General features: G+C 41.4%; 1 protein-coding gene across 2 annotated transcripts in view; it reads left to right on the top strand.

Moving 5' to 3' along the window:
- Positions 1 to 14806, top strand: part of adpgk2 (ADP-dependent glucokinase 2) — an 82412-nt gene extending 67606 nt beyond the window's left edge. Inside the window, exons 7-8 of one of the 2 annotated variants that reach the window (XR_014620824.1) lie at positions 9124 to 11159; positions 11208 to 14806. Coding sequence is in view for 1 of the 2 variants with exons in the window: in XM_084337262.1 (XP_084193388.1) it covers positions 9124 to 9663 (540 nt within the window). In the remaining variant the exon portion in view is untranslated. Of the gene's footprint in view, positions 1 to 9123 lie in introns of both variants that reach the window. The other variant, XM_084337262.1, reaches the window with a different exon arrangement.
- The last annotated feature ends 3562 nt before the right edge of the window (positions 14807 to 18368 follow it).

The following is an 18368-nucleotide window of genomic DNA, read 5'->3' as shown; positions in this document are numbered from 1 at the left end:
GTTTGATGCTGCAATTTATATTGATGGCCTTCTAATTTGTTTATTTATTTATTTTAAATAACAGTGACACTTTTCCCTTTGATAAGAAATCCAGCCATATTCCTTTCATTGTATTTCAAATACTGCACTTTAATTTCAAGCGGAAAACAAATCTTTCCATTAAGAACTGACAATCAGGGAACTTAAACATTGTTGACATTGTTTTTTTGTGTTTATATTAAAGAAAGGAAAGTCTAGTGCTGGCTGAGCATATTGTTTGTTTGCACGAAGTTAATACTTTGACAAATGTAGCCTATATTTTTCAGTCAGTTCGGTTTTTGTGTGCCAAACATTATTTAAGGCTGTAAACCAGGGTTTCCGTTAGAAAAAATTGTTGCTGGCCTCAGTGTCCGGTAGATTTCAATCTACCGATCAAATGAGAGAAATTCCGGTCAGAGTTTATTGAGCTTAAAAACAATTGATAGGCAAAAGAATGACAACAAAACAAAAGAATGACATCATCAAGGCATGTAGATTTATAATATTTTTACTTAAAACTAGGCTACTTTTGCGTATAAAGTCATTATATTCCAAATAAAATAAGTCCCGAGACTCGTGCTGCTGCCGACTTTAAATCAAATAGGTGTCTGTGGGCAGTCGCCCGACATTAATAAACAACAGTCTGTTATAATCACATTTTTATGAGCTAACGAATTCCGTTATATTGGACATTTGTATTAATTATATCAAGCGAAGAACTGAGAAATTTGACAGAGAGAGACGGCAACATTATCGTGGGTTTGCGTGACGACTCTCTCTCTCTCCACCTCCCAATGACTTATTTGCGAGAGTATGTCGATGCAGAGCAGCAGATTCAGCTGTTATTGGCTCTTTTCTGGGGACCGCACAGCAGCGCCCCCCACCCAACATTGAATTGAAAATGGCTGAATTGGAGTACTGCTGGAGTACTGCATTGTGCTGCTGCTGCTCCGGCTCTGCAGCTTCACAAAAGTTTGCACACCCAGCACTAAGCTCTCGCTGACAGCAGGGACGCGGGAAGGGGGGGTGCAGGGGGTGCTGCAGCACCCCCTCTCAATTATTGCAATTTTTTTTTTTTTTTATTGTAGTATTTATATATTTGTATATACTGTAACTGTATAACTGTAACACTGTATATTATAAGTTTATCCTGCTCAAAGCACGTCACCATTTTAATATTGTGTGTATTGAGCCGTACTGTATTGTAGCCATTCTCCAATCTGTTAAATAAAGTTTTCATTCATTCATTACACTACTGTATGTACACAATCATACGTGTAAAACCGAGTAGATTTTCGAGTGATGACAGACTGTCACAGACTGATTGAATGACAGGTGAAACAACTAATTGTATTCACCTCCTGTCTCCCGCCCTTCCCACGCGCCACGAACCACTGAGCTACTGTGATACAGTGCTTGCGCAGTCAGTCGATTTGAGCTAGTAGTCAGACTTTGCTAGCACAGAATGTCTCACTCGCAGAAAAGAAAAATATCAGATTTATTTTCGAAACGTCCCGCCGGTCCCAGTGACAGTCCCACTAAATCTGATAAACGTCAGAGAGAGACAGAGACGACAGGTTCAGCCTCAGCATCAGGTATTGAAGAGTTAACGGAGTCTGTTCCCCTATACCCCCCCTCGGGCGCCAGGGGCTTCCACTGAGGGGTGATGCAAATAGGGATGGGGTGTTATGGCAGCTCATGATGGAAAGAGTGCGCACCAAGTCTGATCCCGAGTTGAAGAATTGGCTCCAAAAGAGAGACAACTGGATGTCCAACAACATCCAAAACGAAATCTTACAGCTGCTTGCCCATGATATTCAGCGACAAATTAGAGGCAAAGCATCCAAAAGCCCAATCTTTGGCTTGAGCGCTGACGGAACCACTGATGTCACTCACTGGAAAAGAACAATTCTCGTGTAATATACAGTTAGCCGATGACAACTTGGAAGCTCAGAACTTCTTTTGGGGTTTTTACAATGCCCGGCCTAGACACAACAGCCGAGACGCTGTTTTTGTGTATAAAATACTTTTACGCCTCGACCTGCCCATGGAGAGGCTGATAGGATACTGTTTTGACGGGGCCAGCAACATGTCTGGGGGGTACAGGCTAGACCAGGGGTTCCCAAATTTTTCAGGCCGCGACCCAAAAAAAACGGTGTCAGAGAGCCGCGACCCCCACTATTATAGGAGGTAAAAAAAAATTATTTTAAATGGAAATGTATGGTTGAAACATGCAAACGTTCAAACGCACACACACTAATAAGCATTGGAGGCTTTTAACCAGGGCCGGACTGGGGAAATCATTCAGGCCAGGAAATATAGCCCCAGTCAGGCCACTTTTTAAGCAGGGGGTCTGGGGGTCCCCCACCAGGATTTTTTTTGTTACAAAGACTTAATTTCCTGCATTCTGGTGCAGGCATTTTTTTTATTTGTACCCTTTAAATGCCAGTGTTTGTGATGGCATCACAACTTATTGTTAAAAAACAGGCTAGCATATGTATGATTAGCAACAACACAGATTTTTATGGATTTTCAGTTTTTTGTAATTGATAAATACAATATTTTATTCAACTTCAGCCCTGATCATAACACCACATATTCATTTTATAATTCTAACCCTTTAAATGCCAGTGTGTGTGATGGCATATATTTGCAATATATCAAATGCAAAGTACATTTTTCTGGGGGGGATTATTACAGGCTAGCATGTGTCAATGATTAGCAGTTTTTCGTAAGGATCCCGCCTCCACCAATCACATGCGGCTCCCTTGTGTGTGTGTGTGAGAGCAAGAGAGAGCGAGAGAGATAGTTCTCCAACTTGTGTGAGTTGCAGTGATCTCCTGGTTGTTCCCCACCTAGGTTATCTAACTATTGCGCTGGTGCAAATAGAAACACTGGCCTGGCCTGCTTCTAAGTTCAGTGGCCTGACCAAAAAAAAAAATTATTTATTTTTTCATCTGGCGACCCCCCAGCACCCCCTGCCGTTTTATAGTTCCTGCGTGCCTGGCTGACAACGTCGTTGTCATTATTAGAAGCAACGATGAAACAAATGTAATGATTGTTTCGTTCATCGCATAGGCTATTTAATTTGAGCCTATTTTAATACAATTCAAATAATCAAATTGTGCTTAGACTCAGGGAATTATTTTCACCGGACATTAAGACCGGAGAGATTAAATATGTCGGACTTCAACAGATTTTGCCGGTCAAATACCGGTAATTACCGGCTAACGGAAACGCTGCTGTAAACACTGTAACACTGTAAACCTTTTATATATATATATATATATATATATATATATATATATATATATATATATATATATATATATAAATGAGAAGCATGTTTAGATTTTTGAGTGTTACATTTTTTTTATTATAAAAAAAACAACGTATATCGAACCGAACCGAAAACTGTGATACGAACCGAACCGTTGATTTTGTGAACCGTTCCACCCCTAGTTGCGGGGCATTGTCTTAGAGAAATGGGGCGCAAAGAAAATGGGATCAGTCGACCAATACACATACATTGCTGGCTTCCGATCGAACCCCCGTCAGGAATAATAGTCCAAAGAACCTCCGTAGCTCCTCAACAGTGACGGGCTTCCACACACGTAGCCTTCTACTCACCCGGCCGGGATCGATGAGGGCAATGGTCTGTTCGGCGTACAGGTTGGTTTGATGTGCGATCTGACCAAGGAACTCTTCTGTGAGAAACACACCCAAGAAGTCAACGGGCGGTCTGATCTGATTGTGGCCGCATCCTGCAGTGTTCCTGGTGTGGCTTCGAAATCGATCTTGGTTGGTACCCAATTGTCGCGGTGCCAGCTCTCCTGGCTCCCACTAGGAGCTGACCTGCTTCTCCGGCCTCTTCCCCATCCCGACCTCGACCTGTAAATTATGCAAATATTTTGTAGACACACATTCCTATAATACATAGTTAGAAACGTGTGTGAGTGAATGAGTCAGTGTGAGAGAGTGAGGCCTAACTTACCCTTCTGCCTAGAAGGCGATTGTCCACCGTCACATCTGACTCCTCTGACTCGGAATCTGGCTCTGCAATAACAAAAGGCACGGTCAGCTTTGTCACCTAATGCATTTACAGTTATATCCTACATACAATGTAGGATGGTTACACACCATATCTACAAACAGTAAACACAATTTGGTTGTGTTCTCACCTAAAATGGGCGGAGTCGCTTACTCCTCCCTTCTAGCAAGACGTCTCATTCTTATGAACTGGAAAGATGAACACCCTCCCTCATTTGGCAGATGGATTTGCGATGTAATGTACCATTTAAAAGTTGAAAAGATTAAATATACTTTATGGGGATCAAGTGGGAAATTTGATGTGGTGTGGCAACTCTTTATCTTGTATGTGGAACGGTTGACTACGTCTCTTACCTCCTGAAACAAGGACACTGTATAGGAATGACTCTGTAACACGAAATACTCTTGAGAACTTTTTATTTTTTATCTTTTCTTTTATTCATATATATATATATATATATATATATATATATATATATATATATATATATATATATATCTTATATATATACATATATTTTTTATTTTATTTATTAAAAAAAATTATCTTATTATTATTATTATTATTATTATTATTATTATTATTATTATTATTATTATTATTATTATTATTATTATTATTATTATTATTATTATATTGTGACGGGGTCCTCTCCCGAACTCCTTTGATTCTCTCATAAACAGGCGTAGTCGAAAGATCTCGTTGGTGGGTGTTTATTTCCCGCCTCCCAAAAGTGCAGAGGTGATATAGTTTTACAAAAAAATGTGAAAAGTGAAAGTAACGTAAACCAAAATACCCTATACTTACTATATCTAACAAAAGTGGAAAAAGAGAAAACAAATAAACAAAACAAAATATACTTAATACTTAACACTACACAAAGTCTAAATACACAATATACACTACTACTTCCACTACAAGCAATACCAACACGTTTTACTAGGGATCCTGGTTACCTTCACTGTAACTCAGTCCATTCAAGACTGACGTCCCTGGGCCAAAGCAGCTCTCTTGTATCCAATAGCCCCTCCCACTAGGCTTTAAACAGGATGTACATATTATTATTCTTTTTAACACATTAAACCAATTCCTACACACAAAATATATATCCTCCACTATCTCACATAACTTCCAACTGTTTTAAATTACAGATAACCAAGTAAACAGTACAATACAATCATATCGCTCACGTGACGATTACCTTGCGTCAACCCCTCCCATTTAACCTGGCGGATATGTGTGCTTCTGCTTGGCCAACACGTCAACCTAGGAGTGCAGAGCGAAGCGAATGCATCATGACTGTGAGTAATAAATGTGATGTGATGAATGAATGTCTTGCTGTATGAACGTCATTCTGCTATAACAACGGAAACGGAATGAAATGATTGTGCGCATTCGGACATCCTACGAAAGCTGACAAGAGGGAATGTTTGGTGTGTGTGTGTGTGTGTGTGTGTGTTGCTCCGCGGCATATGGCGTGTGTGCGTTCCCATGTGCGCTGTCCACATGAAACGCACCACATTACATTATACGGTTATGGTATATGGAAAGACAGACAATGAGTGTGTGTGTATGTACAGTATGCGCACTGCCCGCAAAGTCAGTGACGGAGCCGCACCGTCACATATATATAATGATATATATATATATTATTATTAGATAATATGTTATGTATATTATTATTATATATTATATATATTATTATTATATATATTTCTTTCCACAAATTTTTTGGTGTTGATCTGGTTTCTTTTTGTTTTTGTTTATGTCTTTTGTTTGTTTTGTCGATAAGTGTATGTATGTCACGTTCGTATTGTCTACTGTAATGTCTAAAAAAACGAATAAAAATATCAAATATAAAATGGGCGGAGTGATGGGCCTTGCAGCGGCTCTGGCACCCACATCCTCATCAGACTCCATGTCAGACTCCACGGCCACATGCTCGTCGGACTGAGCGGACTCTGTGTCCGAGGCTGCAATAAAACAGTCACAGTCAGCTTTATTGTCACTAATATGCAATATATATATTTACTGTAAATATATTCGAATGCACAAACTGAATGTGAGAGAGAGAGAGAGAGAGAGAGAGAGAGATTAGATAGACAGTGATGAGTTCCTGCCACTTCAAACAGATGACCTATTTTGTCAAAGAAAATAACTACGACAAGATGCAATGCATGCTATATACAATGAAATGCATAATGCTAAACTGTAGTGTCAAGAGAGAGAGAGAGAGGAAGGGAGAGAGATAGTGATTAGATAGACAGTGATTAGCTCCTGCCACATCAAACCGATAACTTATTTTGTCAAAGAAAATAACTCTACGACAAGATGCAATGCATGCTATATACAATGAAATGCATAATGCTAAACTGTAGTGTCAAGACGCTCATCTCCCCTATATACACACACACACGGTAAGACAGGTCAGTGCTAGGTCAGCCTTTTATCGTGATCAAAGGACCACACCTCCCCCCTAACAAGTTACATTGGGCGCAGAGGATCAAAGGATCGGGCCCAAATGCGTCTATGCTTTTACCAACGTGTTCGTGTTTCCGGGTTCCCGTTTTGCGCTCTGATTGGCCACTGACCTACGCTAGTACGCCCCCCTCGCTATGAGCGTAGCAGGATGCTGAAATGCAAATGCGTATCACAGTACTGCCTCCAGGAACAGCTGTTTCCGCGTGACTTTATGTGCGCTAAAGTTCTGGTAAGTTTAAAGTGCTTAGAAATGCCGGTAAATGCTTTGAGGCACGCTTCCTGACAGGATTTTATAATATTGTATTTTATAATAACAATTCATGACAGCTTGTATAGCTCAACTGTTTAGTCCCCTGCCTGTGGACCATATGGTCCCCGGTTCGAATCTCTTGGATACTTCTTTTTTTTCTGTAATGTTAATTAATTTATCCACTCTGGTTGATAAGATAAGATATTCCTTTATTGATCCCCTTGGGGTAATTCAGGCATCATAGCAGCATGGGGGGGGGGGGGTACACAGGTAGTGAAAACAACACAAGCAGTGTAAACAAATAAGTCAATAGAATTGACTATCTAACCAACTGAAATATACAGTATTCACAGTATTCACATAAGGTGCAGTATGCATAAGGTGGTGTTATTGTCCTTTTTGGGACACCAGAGTGGATAGATTATTTAACGTTACGAGAAAAAAATAAAAGTAAGCAAGAGATTCGAACCAGGGACCATATGGTCCACAGGCAGGGCACTAACCAGTTGAGCTATACAAGCTGTCATGAATTGTTACTGACTAATCCATCATTTACACTTTTCAAGTGCCAATTGCGGTCGCCGTCCATTATTTGGCATTAATAAATCAGATATCATGCGTGTGTGCTTTTGTGTGCGCTCTCGCGCTGACTCGTTAAGCCTTTCACTACGCATATTCATTTCTGGAGCATTTCTTTATCCACTCTGGCGTGATGGTGTATTGTACTCGCAAATCGCTTCCTGTTGAATGAATCGGTTGAGTGCAGTGCCGACTCTCTACTTACGAGGGGGGCGTACTAGCGTAGGTCAGTGGCCAATCAGAGCGCAAAACGGGAACCCGGAAACACGAACGCGTTGGTAAAAGCATAGCCCAAATAGCAAAATACAAAGAAAACAAATGACATTTTATATATAGATATATTAGTTAGATAAGTGCATGAATTTAGGCATGCATGCTCATCTGCTCTGAAAACATATCGCCGCAACGACTGTGTCCTTGATGTTGTACATTAGAACATATTTACATATCGGCTTTAGTTTACACAATTACTGGACATTTGCATTACCTTGATCATGACCCCTGCGATTGCCAGGCCAGACACCACCTTCCGATGCATGATAAACTATAATAAATGGAAGAATAACGTTACTTAGTTGGCGAACTAACGTATTTGACAGTATGCAATACTAATATCCAATATAGACAGTAGCTCAAACACTCAGCATACATCGCTGTACCGCGGCGCGCACACAGGCTAGCTTGAACGCACATGCACAATCTACAAACATTTACAACACACACATGTGCTAATTTATGATTTATGATTGAATTGATAGGTATCTTTACCTGGACTCGGAACCCAGTCCTCCTCCATGTCCATGTCGGACGGACCGTCGGACTCGTCGAATGTGCCGGGGAAATAATCGGCCTGAACAGCGCGCTTCGGCAGGGCGACGCGCTCCTAGCAGACGTGCTAGGCCCAGCGGCTGGGGCCTGCCACAGCTGGCTCGGCACCCGGTTCGGTGTTGGAAGTCGTAGCAGCAACGAAGGGAAGCCTTGTTTGGCGATACCTATCGTCCGCTCCCGACTTTGTCTTGCATTTCCTCTTCATGATCGAATTGATCAAATGAAGAAGACCTACTCTCAACTATAAACGACTATAAAAAAGACTATAAATAACTACTACTGACTAGTACTACGAATTAGCACGACTAAGTACTTCTAAAGTACTGTACTTCTAAAGTATTGCGACTACTACTACCTACTACTACAAATAAATACTACAAATATTACAAATAAAACAAATAATACTACTACTACTAATAAAATACTATCTTTCAATGCTATAGGCCTATATCTCAATGCTCAAGGTAATCTCTCAATAATCTCTCTCAATAAACTCAAACTTGCAACACCAACACTCTCAGAGTTCACTGTCTGTGAACCGTTTAAATACCCATTGGGCAAGGTTTGACCTTTAGTATTGACCAATCCTAGCAGAGCTCTATTCATTATGTCCAATGCATCAGGTAGGCCAGCTGTGTTACACATGTGTTACAAATATAGGGAGAGACTGCCACCTAGTGGATTCGATCGGAATTACATCTCTAATGACCCAAAAATGAGCCAGCGAGTGGCGCATGGGTCTCTAGTATAGGAAAATCGAATAAAAGCAAAAACGACCAAAACCTGAGTGATTGGCACGCAACGCATGGCGAGTTAACCCGACTATACTCGTGGTTGGCACTGAATGGGTTAATGTATTCTGTATTTATGTGGACATAAATTAAGCATCTAAAATGTGTGTGTTTCTGATCCTCAGGCTGATTCTTTGGGGATGAATGAACAGGAGCTTCCCAACATCCTCAGCCTGCTGAAAGGCACCAACGTCACAGTGCTGTCGGATCCCAACCCCCGCGTCGCCACCGTCCTCGACCAGATGAGGGAGCTCTACCGCCTGGTCAACCAGCGTTACCGGGATGCCGACTCCCCCAGGGGAAAACCCCTGACCCGGCTGCACGTCCACACGCTGGCCTTCCAGGCCATGATCGTGGAGCGAGGCTCCCAGTGGAAGAACACCATGTCGGCCACCGCCAAGGCCTCGCTCACCGCCAACCGCCACGTCTGCGGCTCCCCCGACATCGACCCCAGCAAGGCGCGCCTCATCATGGACGACTCCTTCTCTGTCAGCCGGCAGGAGGGCAGCCAGCGCATCCCGCTGGAGGAGACTCGTCCCGTCAGCTGTTGGAACGAGGAGGACTACCAGATCTGCGTGGCACCGGTGCTGGTGTGCACAGAGGTGTACCAGACGGCGGGGGGAGGGGACAACGTATCAGCTGCTGGGCTGGTGCTGCAGATCTAGGAGGGGAGACGGGATGTTAAGTTAGATCTAGGAGGGGCAACGTTCAATGTTAAGTTTGCTCACTAGCCCAAGGCAGCTAATGTGGCTAGGGGACACTGGATAGATTTATGTGTGTTGGTAAGGTATGGTATGGTTTTTATTCTTAATCCCCAAGGGGAAACATGGTTTGCCACCAGAGCGAATACAAATACACAAACAAGAAACAATAACATGCAGTACAAGTTACATAACACAGTAAAAAGAAGAGAAGAAGAGAGCCTCTCAAGTTCAACACAGCTAATGTTGCTAATGGTCGTGGTTAGCATCAGGTTAAGGCTAACCATCGTTCGGCTAATATCTGGGATGAGTACAGGAGGAGGAGTCTATTAATTTTGCGAGCAGGAAGTCATCTTTTGGACAGAGTTATGTTAAGTGACTCAGGTTTGGATCTGTGGTCCTTTTTGGTGTGCATGTTTTAACAGAAGTGGCACATTTTATTAAACGAAGTCTTTGTAAATTGGCTGTGCATGCCAGGTAGCAAAGACAGTGGGTTGTGACACACACTTTGATCATCTTCACTGCTCTTTGTCAATATTTTTTAAGGCCACATTGGTAGTTAAAACTATAGATATATATTTGTGTTCTTCCTGCACTGCAGGATGGTTCAATTTACAAATTTAGCTGCCTTTGATGGGACAGGCCTTGGTTGATCTTATTGTTGCAATGCTTTAGGTCCTTACCATGTCGTAAAAGTTGACCAAGACACCGACTGGACTCCAGCTGATGCCTCTGCCAAGTCTGTGTTGTACCACAACACCTCACTCCTGTGATTTCAGTGACTCCTTCTGTGTTTGTCCCAGGCTGACACTAGCCTTGAGGAGAGTTAGTGACAGAAGGTCAGAATGAGATAAGAAGGAATTGGATAGGGAGGTATGTAGATTTGATTTGTCAGATGCTGGGTTTCTGTGGGATTACCTATCCTATCTGCACAGTGATTAGTGGATTACCTATCCTATCTGCACAGTGATTGGTGGATTACCTATTTTATCTGCACAGTGATTGGTGGATTACCTATTTTATCTGCACAGTGATTGGTGGATTGTAAACTTGATTTCCTGTCTGCTCTGTTGTGATTCATGCTTGTCCCACCATCTAAAAATAGTGGCTTTGTTGAAATAAAATTAGAGGCCCCAAAAGTTCCCACTGCTTTCTGAGTGGGACAGTTGGACATTTCAGATGAAGAATGATATAGTCCATTTTGAAACAGCCCACGTGTTCGAAAGTAATTCCAAATGATCTGGGAGCATGAATGTCACATCACAACAAAAGTACTCAACCTCTACTGTCTTTAACTATGAATTCCAAAAGTGTGGACCAATTACCCAACCTCTACTGTCTTTAACTATGAATACCAGAGGTGTGGATCAAGTACTCAACCTCTACTGGCTTTAACTATGAATACCAGAGGTGTGGACCAAATACTCAACTTCTACTGGCTTTAACTATGAATACCAGAGGTGTGGACCATACTCAACCTCTACTGGCTTTAACTATGAATACCAGAGGTGTGGACCAAATACTCAACCTCTACTTGCTTTAACTACGAATACCAGAGGTGTGGATCAAGTACTCAACCTCTACTGGTTTTAACTATGAGTACCAGAGGTGTGGACTCAAGTCACATGACTTGGAATTTAATTACTTCAGACTCAACTAAATGTTAAAAAGACTTGCAACTCAAATGAGATTTTAACACCAATAACTCATGACTTCACTTGAACTTGAGCCTTATGAGTTGAGATTCTCCCCAAGCCCAAACGATAAAAACATGTTACCATAAAAAAGTGTACAGCGAATCAACTCTTAATTTTATTCCCTCTGTAATTGGCGCCTGCCACAGTTTGCGTTAAATTCATCGTTGATCAATTTCCACAGATGCTCATTCTTCTTTCACTTGATAAACTTTACAGTGCAGAGAAAAGTCTGCAGGAATCAATGGATCTCCTACAATTTAGGTTATATCTTGTGTGATAAAACACATTAACATTAGTAATTTTGTTAAGAACTAAATAATTTGCTCGTAGCCTATTGATCCTGGGCTTACCTGAGCCTATGGCTGCCCATTTGATTAAGTCTTGCCTTAAAAGGAGTACTACAAATTATTATTTGTACATCAATTACTCACTCTGTGATACCTTGACTTCATGAAGATTTCCGGTTAAGTGCTGCCTTAAAGTGGAATGTGTCTTTTCCGTGTTCACGATCCATATGAACAACCCACTGTATTTTGAAATCTTCCCTAACAGTGGTACTAACTATTAGCTTACTATAGTTTTACATTTTAGAAATTACATTACATTTGGTGAAGCATCAATAAGGACTTGTTTAAGACTCGAAACTCAAAGTTTAAGACTTGTCTTTCGACTTGCCTGTCTTGACTTGGGACTTACTCCACAGTGTTAAGACTTGAGATTTACTTGTGACTTGCAAAACTATGACTTGCTGCCACCTCTGATATAAGAATAGTTAAAACAACAATACATTTGAAAGCGTAAAACAGACTTCTATGGCTGTTCAGCTGAATGATTTAAATTAGTTCTAAAGCAACATCAGCAGATGTAGATGTGTTCGCTGCAGAAAATCTTAGTGAAAACATTTTACCAATGCAGTGAGAGTATTTCACTTGTTCCAGGCCAACTGAACTTGTTTGAAAAGAAATCTGGAATCAAGTGACAGTATCTTGAAATTTGGCAGCTGACTCCTTCTGTTTTAAGATGATGTTTGTTTTGAGAAGAAAAACTTTGAATAGAGCAGAGCTTATTTATATTGGAACAAGTGAAATTATCTCACCCGTTCTTTTTCACTTGTTTTAAGAAAATAAGACTCAATAAACTATTAGCTTTCTTGCTAAAGCACAGTTGCACTAGGTTAGCCAGCAAGAGACCTAGCGCTTGGAGGAGCATCTCACAGACTCCTGAATCAACCACTTCTTGCCATCTTTCTGACAGACAGAAAACCTCCCATTACATGTGAAGACTTTTAGCGTTCTGGTTTTAGGTGTGTCTTTGATTTTCTTTTATATATTGTTTTTTCTGGAGAAGATTGTTCTCATTTCTCTGTGATTTAATTTCCTGTGCAATAGTACAAAGACAGTGTCTAATAATGACTACTGTTTATAGCTGGGTATGCTGATTCTATCATGACTACAACCCCCAAATCCCCCACCCTTATATTTTCTCTTTCTATTCTCTTTCCTTCCTTTCGTTCTCTGATTTCATTCTATAGCTTCACCATCATCCAGACATCCATCCTGGAACATCCAAATCGGTTATTCAACAAAACACTTGAACATTGGCAATTACTGGTCATGGCAGTGTGCTTTCTGTCCTGGTGTGAATCCAGCGTGCTTTCTGTCCTGGTGTGAATCCAGTGTGCTTTCTGTCCTGGTGTGAATCCAGTGTGCTTTCTGTCCTGGTGTGAATCCAGCGTGCTTTCTGTCCTAGTGTGAAACCAGCGTGCTTTCTGTCCTAGTGTGAAACCCGCATGCTTTTATGTCCTGGTGTGAATCAAGCGTGCGACAAAGCTCCACATAATTTTTCTGTTTTCCTGTTATGTGTTCTGCAACTTGTCAGACTCTGTCCATAAGGCCTAAAAAAAGGGTTGGTTCCGGTTGCTGACCGACCCTGCCGATTTAGGTGCGACCCAATTTATTCTATGAGTTTAAAACATTTTCTTTTTTTTTACAATAAAGTTTCATAAAAATCTTAGTCAAACCTTTAGTATTATAGATATTAAACATGCTGGCAGAGTACATGCATCCATGTTGTCCATTTTAATTAAATAAAGAAATTCCCTATCCATAGTGGGAAAAAATAAAAATAAAATAAATTCCCTACCTACCCATGGCCTTAACTGACGACCAACAGGAACCAAATATTTTTTTCTTTTATGCCTAATGCACATTTTCAAATGCTCATTCCAAAGCCAGTGTTGTTTTTGATGACCTACTTATCTATCTGTTCATCACAATATGGTGATTGACATATATATATATTTAATATATATTATTAAATTATATAATATTTATTGTGAAAAATAATAATAATCTGGTTGGGATCAGTTCCATTTTGACTTGGTCTAGTCAGAAAGTGAATTTATATTATGATAATAATAATAATAATAATAATAATAATAAAAAAGGCACAAGAAAGATGATCATAACGTTGGCTTCTAACAGACTCATTGTAAACGGAATTGATTTCAACCCTGGTTCCATTTCTCCACAAGGGTCTCTCTACTAACACAGGAAACATTCCACCACTGATCCAGCTTCTCAGCAGTTAATTCTGAAGAGCAAATTATATTTATCAAGGGAATGTACTTCTCCATGTGATATGACTATGTTGATTTGATACTGCCCTGCGATGTGGCTGTGGGGCAAATGAGCCTTATCTATCTTGGTGTATTTGGGTGTTCGGTATAAAAGGGATTATTTTAATGTGGCGTGATTCTTTTCTTAAAGTCTCACTTTGTTTATGTTTTGTGTTTTATTTTCTGGTGTCTTCATTCAAATTCCTATACAGTGATTGAAGGCCAAGAGTATTTACTGTGAATGAGAAGCCATTTAGTGCTTAACGTGAGCATGTGTTCATTCACTGCCTGTCTATGCTTATGCGACCATGTCATATACATTATCTAAATTATAGATATTGCAACATATAGACTTTTTCAACTTGACAACAGAAACATTCTAAATGGACCCAAGTTTATTTCCTGTGTTTGCTGACATCAAAGCTAAGAGGAAATAAACTGGGGTTCCAACAATTCCACTTCACGTTCCAGAGTTGTGTGTTGGACTGAGCCGCGCATGGCGTAACATTCACACCTTTTATGTATGTGTTTCATTGTATGTCATGTGATATTTGTGAGATAAAATGCAATGCTGATGAAAGAAGCCTTTTATTTTTTTTTAATCATTTGTCATCTGTTTTACTCAGGTTTATAATGAACATAGTTGGAAAACAAGGCCAGCAATGAATGCGTTTCTAATGCTTTAGACTAGAGAGACACTTCATACACACATTACCTCTAGTGCTCAGGGCTGCAATTATTACTAAATTCTTATTAATTTGTACTGGGTATATATGTTTTTCTTCCTTTTCCAATTTCCAGTAAATTTGTTTACTTTATCATTTCAATGTTTTTTTTGTGTTGTCCTGATGAAATCCTTGAGTGCTTCAAATGTTTGAAGCCATTTCAAAATACAGTTTATCCAGTTCCAGTCTGTAGTATTCTATTAGGCCGCTGCTTTAACAGTGGCAGTGCCTTGGGTGGCTCCAGTCGACTGGGGTAAATTCCATGGGTGAGTCATGCAACCAAAGGGCGCCAGCCCCGGCCGAACGAGCTGTATCCAATGAAAACTTAAAAAAAGAAAAAATCAGCTTGTGTAGATAAGAGTATCAGAGATTATTTCTTGACATTTCTGCTGTACCGGTTTTTGATTGATTGAAAACTTTATTAACAGATTGCAGAATGGGTACAATACAGTACGGCTCAATACACACACAGAGAAAGACTTTCGTCTTGTTTACATCAGGGTCCCCCATTTTCAATTCATCCTAACATTTATGATATACACAACATACTGTTACATCCAGACAACACACAATTGTTAAGAGATGCAGACCAGAGAAAGACTTTCGTCTTGTTTACATCAGGGTCCCCCATTTTCAATTCATCGTAACATTTATGACATACAGATAAACTACTAAACTAGGCCCATTGCAAGTTGCTGTACTCTGTCGTCTACTACTCTAAGCCATCCTAGGTTGTCAAAATGGGCAGGGGTGAGGTGGGTTTTATAGGAGTAAGGTCAAGCAGTAGTCTGACCAGTTTGTTTTGTGATTGTGATCTTGTTTTTAGTGCCTTTGAGGTGCTTTGGTACCATGAGGTGCAAGCATAGTCGTACCCTTGAATGAGTGCTCCTGTTAGAGTCTTCAGGGTATTCTTGTTTACCAGAGAGGAGATCCGGTACAAGAATCTTGTTCGTTGGTTGACTTTTTTGATTACATTGGGTGATGAGCTGATGACATGTAATTTGCATAAATTAGGAACAGTAACGGTCCTAGTATGCTTCCTTGTGGAACACCACAGCTCACTGGGAGGGGGTGAAGATGGGGGCGACTGCAGGGATGACATGCAACACCCATAATGTGAGCAGTAGGCCTACACTACATGACTTGGCCTGCTTATTTCTGACCAGCACTGCAAAACTCCTTACAACATTGCATTTTCACAGCCTTTTTGCACCGTTTTCTTAGCTGCGACCCATGTCCTTTCTGTAGATGCCCTTCTCTGCAGATGATGTCTTGTTATTAAGCATGCTGCTATACTTGTTTGTTTGCTACACCTATTCCTTTTGTGTCGGTTAAACAACCAACATCTATTCTTTTCTGTTCCATTTGCATCGTCACAAAGGGATCAGTAGCTACAGCTGGACTATACAGGACAATTATTTACCTTGATCCTTTTCACCTTGCGTCTGACTTATGTCTGCTGGTTTTAAAATCTTGGTTACACTAAGGATTAAAATCAGGTTTTCTGTTCATCTTTAAATTCAGTTTGTAGCAGAGGTTTCTATATAGTTTAGACCTACTGTGGCACCGTGGCACAGACTAACTAGACTGTTCTCTCATACTAGCACACAAATAGATAATAAAACTGACAGGAGTATAAGCTGATCACACACGCAGTAGATTCACTCCATTTGACTAAATCAGATGTTGGTGTCTGGTATAGACCACAGTATATGGTGAGAACACACTGGTGAGAATATTTCCTACATTGGAAGTGACTAAGAGAAATACAAACAAGCTCGCTACAGAAAGCTGCTACGAAAGTTAAACGGATATTGTAGCTTACTGATGGGATTTCTGCATATCAAAGTCCTAAGAAAACATAGTTACCTATCACTGCCACTTGGGGACGCCAATGTGCAAAACTAGACTGCCATAATTTATTTCATGGTAGAGGTTGGTGTGACTGGTCAGGTGTACACAGTATTCTACTGACGCGGGTCGCCTTTTCCATAATGATAAGCAAGCAGTGCAAGAATGCGGAAGCATTCTACCGTAGTGGCGTGCGGTAATGCGCCTTTCATTTTCCGCCGCCCAGCGCCCGTGCGTGCACCGGCGGCGGCGTGCTCGCTCAGGTGCGTGCGTGCGCCGGCGTGCAGTAGACGAAGGTAAAGAACCCCCCCCCCTACTATTAAATGCTCCCCCCTTGTTAATTATACATTTTAAGGAACATTTTTAAATAAAGCTTCACCTGCCCACCACCACTTCTTACAGCTGTTTGCTTGGCCTTAGTCTTGCATGCCCAAACCTCTCCACATATCACTGTGGATTAGTCAGTTTGTCAGGACTAAAGGAGGAATAATAAAACACAACAAAGTGCTATAGTCAAGCTATGCTGCAGCCAGAGAGCATCTAGTGTCGAGTGACATGCTCCCTTTGAAGTGAAGTGAACCGAACCTGCTGCTCTGCTCTCTTTGGATCCAATGTCTAGCATCACACTTCACCTACAACTCACCACGGTTGACATGCGGCTTCCTGCTACCTTTGCCATCGCAAGAGAAACTCCTGCTGGCTGTTCTGTGAGTCAAACATGCAAATGCCGAACATGATGCAAAGCTGTCTGTAGCTTCACTGTAAGATGGTTATATTTCTTTCTTTTCCTAAGCTAAGTGTTGAACCACGGGACAGAGAGCTGAGGAAATAAGGCAGGAGGTGGCAAGAGGGAGAAGATAGGACCAGCCTGCTGGTGTGCCAGCGGTAGGAAGGGTGGAGGGGGTGGGATAGATAATTCAGCCATCTCTCGTCGCCAATGTTATGTTGGAAGAATCAGACAACACGTAGTTTCAGCATGTCGGTATTTACTGAACTGCAGACACATGCATTGTAACGTACACCAGAACATCAACGTCACGTTCGGCCATATGCCGTAACGTGAAACTCAACAGAATAACACGACACTGTCGCAATAGTTAGAACACTAGTTAAAGTGCTGGCACTCGCTAGAGTACCAGACGTAACATTTCCCCCCCCTTCACTCACCATCAGCGACTCCACCATCACCCCCTCCCCCCTAGTCTAAAACACTTGAACGTGCTGTATCCAACCAACTTACTGCTTATCTCTTACAGAATGACCTCCTAGACCCTAATCAGTCAGGCTTCAGGACTGGTCACTCCACAGAGACAGCCCTCATTGCGGTCACAGAGGCACTTCACTTAGCAAAAGCGAAAGGCCTCTCCTCTGTCCTGATTCTCCTAGATCTATCTGCAGCCTTCGACACAGTCAACCACCAGATCCTCCTCGCAGGAATGGGAGTGGCTGGCTCTGCGCTGACATGGTTGTCATCATACCTCAATGACCGCTCCTACCAAGTGTCATGGAGAGGGACCCTGTCGGCCACCCGCCCCCTGCGGACGGGTGTCCCCCAGGGCTCGGTTTTAGGACCCCTTCTCTTCTCCCTCTACACTAAATCACTGGGTAACATTATCACGTCTCATGGCTTCTCCTACCACTGTTATGCCGACGATACTCAACTCTTCCTCTCCTTCCCTCCCTCAGATATCCACGTCTCTGAGCGGATCTCGGCCTGTCTGTCCGACATCTCCGCCTGGATGACGACCAACCACCTCAAACTGAACCTAAGCAAAACAG

The sequence above is a fragment of the Notolepis coatsorum genome, assembly GCF_963971535.1.
Source record: "Notolepis coatsorum genome assembly, chromosome: 20".
Classification (NCBI taxonomy): domain Eukaryota; kingdom Metazoa; phylum Chordata; class Actinopteri; order Aulopiformes; family Paralepididae; genus Notolepis; species Notolepis coatsorum.
The sequence above is the reverse complement of the archived record's forward strand: the minus strand, read 5'-3'. Positions and strand labels throughout refer to the sequence as shown.